This window comes from Schistosoma mansoni, chromosome 4 (assembly GCF_000237925.1).
Source record: "Schistosoma mansoni strain Puerto Rico chromosome 4, complete genome".
Taxonomy (NCBI): domain Eukaryota; kingdom Metazoa; phylum Platyhelminthes; class Trematoda; order Strigeidida; family Schistosomatidae; genus Schistosoma; species Schistosoma mansoni.
The window spans coordinates 2720587-2733381 of record NC_031498.1 but is presented as its reverse complement, the minus strand read 5'-3'; the positions used below and the strand labels follow the sequence as shown (position 1 = coordinate 2733381).

Below are 12795 nucleotides of genomic sequence, written 5' to 3'. Positions count from 1 at the left end.
AGCAAAAGGACTCTAACATCTACCACCATCATGAAGTTATTAATGAATGAAAAGAATATATATATATATATATATATATATATATACGGTATGAGCTACTACTATTTAGCATATCAATCAATTATTGGTATATCAATGTATCACTGAGAAAAAATTATTATATGTTATTCTATATTATTTCCTGGGTAAGTACACGAGTATTATGCCTGCATGTGTGTAATAATAATAGTAATTGTTTTAATGGTGCTTTGTCATCCGAATACGCCAATAGATACTGTTACTTCAGGATGTAGCTATTCAGGTTGAGTGGTACTTTGTCCTCATGTTTTTTCACCAGTATGCTTTTCACTTTCAAACTAGGTGCATGATTGTCATCGTCATTGTTTCTGCTCTACTGGGCTAGATAAAATTAACATAGATATTATTTATATGAAATCAGTTTGTTACGTAACTTTGTCGATCTGATCTTCCCCATCTAAGTTTGTAGTTTATGTATACCGAACAATTTATCTTTTTTTTAATGCTGAGATACGAAAAACTTGGGTGTCGCACAGCTTTCATTCTATAAGCTTATAATTTATCAAAATAGTTATATTTGTCGTCGAAAGGTTGATTTTCAGTAACTCCGGATTTCTCTATAAATAAGATTTGATAACTGCAAAGCCAAGAACCATGAGTAAATTTGTGTAACACTAAATATTGTTTCCCCAACTTAGTTGCTTTTTAAATGCCTAGACTCTTAATTGATTGAATTGTTGGTAGCTGTTGTCATATGGTTACATAGCCATATGTCACGTAGATGCATTATATTGATATGTTGGTGACTATTCTATGGAACAAATACATTTTTCACAATATCTTTTCAATTTTTAACCCATTGTTCTCCCCTTTATAAACGTTTCAATCATCCATGTTCAATTTGTTATTGTTTACTATTCAGAATGGTGGAAGATGGTTCCGGTTTTTAAGTCGATAAGATACTTCGATCGTACTAAACCAGTGTTTTAAATCTTAAAAATCTTGGTTCTTTCACATCTATTTGTTTCCTAATTTTGAAAGTGGTTTATTTTTGTTTCATTAATGTACTATTTGTATATACACTGGGGGAAACTGTACAGCAAAGACTAGATAGGCTTATTTCATCTTATTAGCATACTAATATTTATCTGCGACATGCTTTTCATTAATGATGACAACTATTCGAATTGCTGGTATATGTATTTATTTATTTAAACACATACATATTGGTACAAAGGGGCAGCAGATACATATGCGCCGCTGGTATATGAAGCATGAGTTAAGGAATTATCGATTTTTACCTGATGAATCCTTCAACGTGTACAGAGATGTTTAAAAACATGCTTATATATTATTTGAAATCGACTATCATATACTCAGCGCATTCATTTTCTTCTAGTTTTTATTCGTAAGCACAAGATACATTTAGTTCATCTATTTTCCTCCTTTATCATATCTTAAGTTTTTTTATAGTTGGTATACTGACAACTTGAACTAGCGCTATCCCCCCTTCAAGATTTATTTAGTCTAACTATCATTATTGAATAATATTGTAAATTAGCGTCCATAATGTCCACTGTTAACATAAAGCTAGTTTGGCGGACATATCGTCATCTTTTGTAGATTGTAGCTGAAGTACAACAAGTTTATGTATATGGACATTGAGGTTTCTCTGGGAAATACCAATGATTTTCCTGTACATTGATTTCACCGCAGTAATGAATTAGCTTCATCAGTATAGGGTTGTGAAAATTGGTGAGTTTGATTGGTCATGAACCGACCAATGTTAGACTATCATTGAACATCTGGAAGCACTGGATGGCCGTTTAGTCCTAGTACGACACTCTCCAGCAGTGTACATTAAGCACACGCACACAGGAGCCGAACATAAGACCTTCGGTCTCGCGTGCGCGATCGCCTGACCTCTAGACCATTGAGCTGCCAACCAGCAGTGTTAATGTCTAATTTCAATCAATCCACGATGTTGCGCGACCATCTTTAATTGTCTTTTGTGGATAACTGCCTCACATTTTACACGTTTTGATCTTCCCTGGTCACGGTTTCTCACTAAAAATCCAAGAATCACCTCTCGAAGCTAGTCACTACTTGTGATCACATAATTATCAGTATATAGGGTTTTGGGATTGTTAAGTTTGATTGATCGGTTCATAATTTCAATGAAAGTAGCTTCGGTTAATAGATAAATCTATAATACAACTATTAAGATGTTTTCATTATTTAAGTACTCTTGTATATGTTTGTTATTCGAACATTCACAAATATCATCTCAGTAATGCATGTCGTACGATTTTAAGTTCTGCAATTAAACTTGAAACATTATATATGTATATAAGAAATTTACATCACACTTAATATGAGTAGTGTAAGTAAATAAGAATGAATATCGATAAGTTTATATACGGTCAGTGATAATCAACATTTTAGTTAATAATTAGTTAACTAGTAAATGAGTGATCGTCATGAGATTAGGCTTTAATATTTAAGTCAGAATTACATATTTTGTTTTATTTTTTTGGTATCAAGCATTTGTGTTACTATATATATATAGTCGAAGATTGTGAGCAATCATCATCATGTTCATTTCACAAATGAGTCAATTAGTCTTTCAATAATCATGACCACATCTTTGTCGTTGTTACTATATTATCAGTGAATTAGGCAGTCTATATCATTCGTACTTTTATATATACCAAAATTATAGTGGGATAGTCATTTATCCCACTTTTTTTTAATGTACAGTCCAATGACACCTGGAAATGGTTTAGTCCCTATTTAATCATGAAAAAAGTAAATGTTTGATGGTAGTAGGGGGTAGTCAAAAGGATACTCTGCACTGAAGCTTCGTCCTAGTTAGTATTCGTTCGCAAGGCTAACCTGTAATTGAAATCCAAAAGATGCATCGGTACTCTCAAGTTTGCAGATATATTCTTAGTTGATGAGTGCCTGTTAGCATAAAACTTGTTCCTGAGTTTTCTACCGACTGCTTCCAACCACTTAGCATTTCAACATAGTAACTGCGATATTCAGTTATTTAGATTAGTGGCCAGATTGTAACTTGGTTGGTAAAATTTGTGTAATTTGTTCCTCTAGTGAATTTAAATAGAACCAAACAATTTGATCAGCACCAATGGACTAGATACACATAACTTTAGTCACTAATTAATAATCAATCGATCGCGTAGGAAAAAATTGTCAAACCAGTTTTCTTTATGTACATTAGTATCATATAGAGTAAACGATAATATTCTAGCGATTTTTTGTGTCATTTGTATTCATTATCAGCTGCATTGTGTTTGTGTGTAGTTCTCTTTTTTTTGTAACCCACACCATTCCCAATATGGTGAAAATTTGGAATGTCCCCACACCCGTGTAACTTCTTATTGATGTTTTCTCTTCATGTGTATTTTCTCACACTTATTTTCCATTCTTCTCCGTTCGACTAATTATTTGAAACGATATGTCTAAGTAAACGAAATAAATAAAACAATGTTCGATAATCTCTGTGCTGTATTGCTAATATAGGAACTTGTTAAAATTAGTCTTAATTCATTTTGTATAAGCACTTATAATTTTGTTACTGTTCTAAACGAAACAATTTCATTATTTTGTTTCTACAAAAACAATTAGTATGCTCTATTCCACTGAATCAGTTAGTTTAATATTAAATTGATGAACCGGGATGTCAATCATAATCGATATGATTATTAATGATATGAAATTGTTGAGAGGATATAGAACTGTCTGTCCTTTTTATAAAATTTATCCTAACTTATTATATTTCGTAAATCTGTATTAAATTCCATGGAAATCATTCAAAAGTTCTATTTTTGACAAAAGTATTTTTTTCCATGTAAATCCGATTTACAGACACTTTAAGATCTATATACATCGTGTCATTTCACCAGTGTTATTTATATTTCATTTAAAATATTTTTTCTATTTTTCCCCCTTTACTTATCAGATGATGTTTGATACAAATTTTGGTAGTTCTGGAATGGGTGGAATTTCGAATATTAGCAGACCGTAAGTTGTTGACTTCGTTCGATGAACTCTTTTTATACGCGTTTAATGTTAGTACTGAAATCTTTTCAATCTAGTACCCTTTAATCAAATCACTTTTCTAATCGACTTCATAAGTTTGTTAGGTTGTTCAAATTAAGGAGATACTCTCTGTCATGCTTTTTATTTAATACTTCATCTACTGTCTCTTTGGGCTGAAAATATTCTTTGTTCATATATATAATCAAACTATGTTTTGAGTTTTTTTCAGTTCACTGAAGAGATGATTGTTGTGTGTCCTAATCTCTTGTAGAGAACTTTGCTTCGACAAATAACAACAACAAGTCTGTCATCTTATTACTAATATATTCTCATGTTATAGATTTGCCAATATTCTGTTTTGTTTTTTGTTTTCTACCCCACTGATACTTATAGCGAAGAGAATTTTTTCTGCTGAGAAAAAAATATTTTTGTTTTTGATAAAATTTTATTTATTTCCCTCATGTCTCCTTACTTTTCCTCTTTTTTCTCTTATATTTCACGTATCGTTTATTTGCATCAATTTTGTAACCCCCAACCCCCTTCTTAACCTTCTTTTTTTGTTTTTTTTTAAAACTATATCCATCTTATTGCCCCCACCACACATGCATACATAGTTGAATTGTCAGCAGCATTTGTTTGAAAGTGTGTATTGTCTCATCCTTTTTGTACCTGCCAGTTTTATACTATTCGATCAGCTTGTATAATGTAATATCTCCAATTTCTTCTTTCTCTCACTCTATCTTTGCTATGCTCCTACTTAAACGTCTCTTTGTGATTCAATCTATACTTAGCCAATAGATAATGCATCTTTTACTATCCACCACCACAACTGTTTCTATGCGATCATCTTAAAAAAAGAACTCCCTTAAAAGTCTTAATTACAGAACACCGATTTTCTTACTACGTTGTATGTCAGCCCTCCCTCCCTTACACTGTTTCTGTGTTTTTTAATTGTCTAATCCTGTCCCCCCCAACCTAAATTAATACTCAAACAAAGCACATGTTTCTTCTTACGTTTGTAATTTCACCAACCACCCTTCGGATCTATCACCTAAGTTGTCATTACCTCTTTAACTCTCCCCACTATTCAACGCATTCTGTTGTGTAGATATTCAGTTTTCTCTATTCCATTTTAATTATAGTATACTTCCTGTTTGTCTGTATGTTTGTCTCTGTTCTGACTGTAGATAAAGGAAATATCTTCGTCTCTCCACCCAATTTTTGTTCTAGTAACAATATCAATATACTTTCGGTCAAGAGTAATAGAGTATTTTTTTATAGTTTGCATTATGACATTCTCCTAACAGTCTGTTTTTAGACCGTCCATTATCTCTCCCTACCACCTTCCTTATTTTTTATTTCCTTTCGTCACCCAACCTTTTCAGATATCAAGTTGCTTTGTCTATGTTCTAATCACATCACTATATACTTGTTCATTTTTCTGTACACATAATTGGAATTTGTGTATATTTACTTCAATGTGTACTTATCTGTATGGTGTAGTGGAGGTGTGTGGTTTAACCCATAATTTCTGTTTTCTATTACATATATATATATATATATATATATATATATATATATATAGTTTGCTAGAACGCTCTAGTTATCTATCTCTAAACACAGGTCTATAAACTTACCCGTTCCATTTATTTTGGGAAAATAATACATTATCTTAGGAGTATTCATTTCATGTACAAACTATCAGCAGTAAGGGTTGTAAATTGTCATTTGAACCATTGTATCATCAAGTTTGTTTAATTCGGTTTAATTTATCTGGTGTTTGTATATTTATGTAATAGGTTAAATCATGAGAGAAACTCAAATAAATTAAAGTAAATTAATAAATACTATAGAAATCGCGTATATAATTGGCTATTGTTTGTATTTATTTATTTAGTTATATTACTGATAGCTCATACTCAGCTATATATTAACTGTCAATATATCATCATTAGAAGAAAGTCAAAACATCCTGGATTTCACTAATCACTACAGTTTAAATGTACTAAAAAGTTGTAACTGTAAGGAGTATTAAAGTAGTCTTCTCAGAAAGGAAATATATTAACAATAGTTACTGAATAAACAAAAGTTTTTAATATCAACAATGTGGAAGTTCAAAGCCATTATATAGATCTTTATAGTTAGTTTAATACAGAAAGGAAATGATGAATATTTTGTCCATCTTTCAATGATGTGGTTTTGATTTTTATTTTGATATGTTTATGAATATCAGTAAGTGAACTAAATATTCCTTAAATTTACCTTATTAAGGTAATTCTTCAGTTATTCAAACATTTCTAAAACCATCTTTATAACCATATTGATTAGGGGAAATTACTGTTCCTATCTGAAATATATACAAATTTTGTCCAATTATTCTTTATAAACAGTGGTTTGTAAGCAAAGATCTTGCATTACAATTTATCATTGATGATATGTATATATCTTGATTCCAATCTTGCAGACCATATTCATTTCTTCGTTTGGATAACCAATCACCAACTCCTGTACCATTTACTCCAGATGCTTTCTTTGGTCCAGGTATTCCGCATCAAGCAAAAGCGATACATTGTTTGGATCATGGAGAAGTTGTTTGTGCTGTTACAATTAATAATGCTACACATCAGATTTATACTGGAGGTAAAGGCACTGTTAAACTATGGGATTTAAATTCAACTACATCTAATCAATCTCCGAATTGCAGTGGAAGTTCAAGTCAATCAATCATCACTAATAAAACGTGTATAACAAGTCTCGAGTGTTTACAACGAGATAAATACATACGATCGATTAAATTAACTCAAGTAAATTGTAGAATAGTCTTATGTTTACAGTGTTCGAATATTTGTTGGATATTAACTTTTATTTTATATGTGAACACCAAAAACTATTTTATTTTGAAGTTAGATTTTTTATTTATCTATATAGAAATGTGTACCTGTACTTAGAACTATAGTCTGTTAAGTTTTTGGAAGGATAATATATACAATAAATATCTTTTAAGAAGTGCCCTAGTTTACATTCTAAAACGAAGTTGATAATGAATTATTTACATAAAATTCATAAATTAACCTAGTAGCAATATAGCGTTTATTACCTAATACACTCTGAGATTATCTTTAAATTCAGTTAAATAAACTATTGCACAATAGAATATTTTCACAAACTTCAATTATTCAACTAACTAACTTCTAAGACATAAACTATTCCTCAACTGGGATTTCAACTTGAAAGTTTTCTGTAACGCTCACCTTTAACAATGCAGTTAAAAATGCGATACATTTTTCATACTACTTGAAAGTAGGTTAAGTTGAATTATGAAAAATTTGCGTTCATATTCAGACTATTTTACTTACGCTTTTTTAATGATTAACAAATTCTTATCGATAAACATCTGACAACTGCATTGCAATGATACCGTTGTGCATGTATCTAATGATTTACAGCCTTATTTCTTTTCCACTTATGGTTTAGAAATGCTTTTTTGAACGGATGTGATGAATTTTCACAGGGTTTTTAGCCGATGATGAGAAACTACCACTGAAACAAGTTCAGCCTATAAGTTATGTTAGATGGATAATCTTCATGTATGAGAAAGAAATAATCAAGTCGGTCGGTAGAAATTGTGTAGAGTTAAATACCAATTTGGTTAAAGTAGAAATTTCTCGTTAAAATACGCAACTTATTTTTGTTATCTTGACATCCCTGACCAATGTCACATGTCGAGTCACCAATCAGGTTTCTAACTCTAATTTGGTCTATTTCGCATGTACTGTTTCCTCAATAGCCTATTTTCCCCAAACTGACCAATTACAGACTTGACCAGCACTAATGAACCTGAGTCGACATCTGAGTTCATACTGGTCCGTTATTTTGAAGCTCCTTTGTGTCCGGCCTCGAGTCCAAAAGTGGTAACCAACCTCTGTTATGTTTATATTTTAAATAGAATTCGTTTTTATAAAGAAATACCGGACCGAATCACACTGATTATAAATAAACAAACCTTAATTGTCTGTTGATAGAGGAGTCTGTATGTAATAGACTGGGAACAAATTAGGAGTGTTAAGTCATATAACTGTATAGTGAATGAACTAACCGAAAGCGTATGGTAGATGAAATACATATAAATAGTAATCTTATTACCCAGTAATTATAAAATAGGACAGTAATTAATAATAATTCTAAAAACCAGTACTAACTTTTGAAACATCCGCTTCATTATAACAATTTTCTGTCATTTGTGAGAAGGAATTAGGGAAGGGGTACATTACATAAACTCACTATTGTCATCCCCTGGTTCCCCAAACTTAAATAACCTAGAATGAATCTGAATCACTAGATTCCCGTTTGAAATTTAACTAACGAATTTCAGTTCCACTTGTTCTCAAGATGTTATATGCTTCTTGCTCATACATTTTGTTTGCTAATTAACTTACTATTATAAATTTCAATAATAGGATTTTCATAGGTGAAAAAGTTTTAGTCGTTAACTGGAAATTTTTTTCCTCTTTTTAAATGTAGGATGGAAGGACATTAGTGGTTGGTGGTGAATCTAGTATATTAAGTATATGGGATTTGGGTCAAGCTAGTCCTCATCCAAAAAGTGAACTTACATTTACAGCTCCAGCATGTTATGCCTTGGCTGTATCGCCTGATAGTAAATTATGCTTCAGGTAATTATTATGTACTGTTATTATGATCATCATATATTTGCAAGATTTCTCATTTCATTGGTTTTTGTGTATGGTTAGTAAATGTATTTGTCGTAGTATTATTTAGTAATTAATTTAATGCTCTTTGTATTTGATTTATTTATTGATCACTTCATCTTGGTTGTGAATACCTTTAAAGTTTATAATTAATAAGCATAATCTGATACGCTTAAAAGTTAATAGCGTACACACCTTATATATTCTCTGAAATATTTAAGTATGCTTTTTATTAGTGAACAACGATAAATTGTCTGATATGTACTCTTTTTTTGTCTCGTCATTGAAACTGTACACAATGATCAGTTCACTAGTCATTTGGAGGTTTTATTAAGTTAGTTCATAATCTTATGAAGTATTTCGATTATTTTGAGGGTTCTTGTTTTTCTAAATAATCTAAAGTAATATTAGAATATTCACTACATTGATAAATCGACGAATGTCTTTAGAAAATTACATTATGTATATAAAAATACATTTTGTGTATTTGCAATGGAATGTTTAGATGCTAATGATTTGCACATTTCTTATATTTTAAAACTTGTTTACACTTTATTGCTGGTTTGTCACACACTATAATAGTTCTTTAATAATACATTTAAGATAAAAATAAAGACTGACTGCATCTACACTATTATGGTTGATTCTGCGCCATTTCATTCGAAATTTCCAATCACTAATCGGGATTATCCCGTTCATCCCGACCAAGTGGTATGGATCCATCAACATGGTTCAAAATAACAGTCAGTGGTTTCATTGACTTATGACATGTTTTACTTTAGTCACTTTCTTTCTATTTGCCTATACCAACAGCTAACATCACCTATCGAGGTAGACAGCGGTTAGATATACGTAATACACGATCCACCACATCAATCGATAAGAATTTGCATTATCATCAACCGACTTATTATCTTTGCCTAGTAACCTTTGCCTAACATCAACTTTAGTCGACCGTTTCACGATATGCAACAATACTTTGAAGATACATGTTGTCAACAACTTTAAGCTTACACTTGTCTCTTATTTTTAAGACCGTGTTTCATAGCCGTAGAGTAGTACAGAGAAGAGAATTTCGATGCATAGGAAAAAGTCTATGTATGTTTTGGGATTCTTACGCAGTTTTCTTATAAATTATTGGGTTTGAATATAATTTTACTAATAAAAGGTTTTTTTCTATTTGTCATTGATTACGGTACTTATGACAAACGATTACAAATCCATTATTTTGTTGTTCTGTCAAATTATTTTACTATCTTATGGTAATTTCTATTTCCGGATTACACCATGCTCTCATTCTTCATCGTTTTAGTTGTTGTTCAAATGGAAATATTGGTGTTTGGGATATACATAACCGTATTTTAGTTCGCCAGTATCAAGGACATGCTGAAGGAGCATCTTGTGTCGATATCCGTCCTGATGGAACACGCTTGTGGAGTGGAGGCTTAGATAAAACTGTACGTTGTTGGGACTTACGGGAACACTGCCAAATAAGTCAGGTTGATTTATCAGCTCAAATATTTTCTCTTGGTTATTGTCCAACTGGAGATTGGTTAGCTGTTGGATTAGAAACAGATCAAGTTGAAGTGTTCGGTCCTGGTCGTCCAGAACGTTATCAACTATCTCTGCATGAAAGTTGTGTTTTATCTCTTAAATTTGCTCACAGTGGTTTATGGTTTGCTTCCACTGGTAAAGACCATTGTCTATACGCTTGGAGAACTCCTTATGGTGCTAACCTCTTTCAGGTCAGTTCCATATTAAGTATAAATTTCCAACCTAATTATAAAATTACGTTGAAAAAATATATAAATCAATGAGCTTTAGAGTCTTAAAACTGATATAACTTTAATGTTTCTTCGTCATATTAATTGCAAGACGAACCATATTAACTTATTTTCAGTATGTTACTGTTGTTTAACCCAATTAGTAACTGTTTTCCTACTCGTTAGTCTCGCATGTCATTTTGAATTCAATTGTAATTGGGTAATACTTTAACGTTCCCATAGTTTACTGGGTTGCCATGAATATTCGTGGTTCTAATCCTTCTATATTATTTTGAGTCCTTTATGTTTTTGTAGGAGGATTTGATCTACCAAATATTTCTGTTGACCTAGAGAGTTGGTCCACTTGTAGACATTTAACAGTCTTTTTTTAGACTCAACTATCGTATTTTCAGCATAGATGTATGTATCTACTGTTTTGATACAATTGAACTTCTGCTGGTGATCGATTATTTACGACTTGTGCATCTCAGCCTTATTGTTTATTAGCTTTAATTTTAAAAGCTAACTATCACATCGTATTCTTGAGTACGGACTTTAATAAAACACTGATTAAAAATTCTCTGAATATTACTCTCGAATATCTGATAGATACATGTATGATTTAATAGTTCTAGAACGGGGAATATACTAATCTACGAAGTTTGGTTCTGTTGAACAGGAAGGGACAATTAATACATTTTTCATTCTTGAGCACTATAAGTACTTTTACAGGTGACACTATTGAAGAAGAATTGATTAGAATTAAACATAATAAATAGTCATAGAAAATGGCTTTTCTCACAGGTTCATGCTACAAATAAAGCATATTTCTAAATATAACATACCTTAACCTATAAGCGATGTTCTGTTTTCCTTTTCTTCGATCCCTCATATTCAATAAAAGAGAGTATTCTCTTGTTTTATCCCGGAATAGTACTTAATCTAGCTCTAATTTAGTAAGTTGAGGGCGATTAAAGATTATGCCTGCTTGTTTCTTATTCTCTATATATGATGATAGGAACTATTCGGATAACTAGTAATTATATACCACTAAACTACCATTATATCGTTTAAATATCCTTTTATTTTTTCTTTACACTGTTCAGTTATCAAAATTTTTAGTAATAGTAAGAGTAGTAGTGGTGGTAGTGGTAGTGTTGTTACTTTAATGGCATTCCTAGTTGTACAGTGATTATATCATTTTGGATTTTTTCCATCTATTATGGATCGTTTCACTATGTTCCCTTTTTTTGTATTGTTGTTATTATTACATTTAGGTCAAAGAAAACTCGTCTGTTTTGAGTTGCGACATATCACTAGATGACAAACTCCTAGTTACCGGGTCTGGTGATCGTAAAGCTACTGTCTATGAAATAATTTACTAATTCTATCTGTGCGCTAGTTGCTTTTCGTTTTTCCTATGTTGCTTTTTATGTTCTACTTACTGGTGCTAGTGCGCGTATATGTATTTCTTTGTGCTATTCTGTGTATGACGCTAATTGTAACAGAAGGCCGACACACACACATACTAAACAACAGTATTAGTAGTTCAAAAAACCATACAACAACAATAACAGCAGACGAGTCAGTATTTTCTAGTCAATCAAACGTAAACGCTAATATTCACATACAAATATTATACTGTTTTATGTCATATCACATTGATGTTGTTTTTTAATGGTACCAAGAAAAAATAATCATAATTTATGAATTCAATATTGTTTCTACTTGCAATATGTTCTTCCTTCAATACATATATATGCTTACCTATCTACCACCCTTTAAAATCATTTTTTTCTCGTGCATTTTACATCACTTTTTCTCTTCCACTTCTCATTTCGATTGTGTATTCCATCTCTGTTTCTTTTTGTTCCGTTCCTTGTCTCTTCTGTTCTTCTGTGCTGTTTAGAATTTCGGTAAGAAAGCAAGCAAGTCGACATACATCTTCACATCAATATGCACATTACTCTGTTGATGTGATCATTCAAAGCTTTTTCTTCTGTTAACTAATGAATTGTTCTACGTTGTAAAGAACTACATTATTTATTATTATTATTATTATTATTATTATTACGTAGCGTACATACATATATTACCAGCAAAATTGAACGGCAGAAACGGACAACAAACAATCAAAGTTGTTCTTTTGTTACTTCCCTTTTTTTCTTCCTTTGCTTTTCTTCCTCCTTGTGTCATTGTTATAATTTTTTCTCAGGTTCATGTGTCCAACTCATTTTTATAGC

The 12795-nt window shown here is 31.4% G+C and overlaps 1 protein-coding gene across 1 annotated transcript in view; it reads left to right on the top strand.

Moving 5' to 3' along the window:
* Smp_150080 (transducin-like enhancer protein 1) overlaps positions 1-12539 on the top strand; it is a gene marked incomplete at its 5' end in the record, with an annotated part of 32302 nt that extends 19763 nt beyond the window's left edge. Inside the window, 5 exons of the mRNA XM_018796539.1 lie at positions 4001-4062; positions 6545-6884; positions 8602-8753; positions 10102-10534; positions 11830-12539. Coding sequence (XP_018651671.1) covers positions 4001-4062; positions 6545-6884; positions 8602-8753; positions 10102-10534; positions 11830-11937 — 1095 coding nt within the window. The 3' untranslated portion in view covers positions 11938-12539. The remainder of the gene's footprint in view (positions 1-4000; positions 4063-6544; positions 6885-8601; positions 8754-10101; positions 10535-11829) is intronic.
* Positions 12540-12795: the final 256 nt, after the last annotated feature.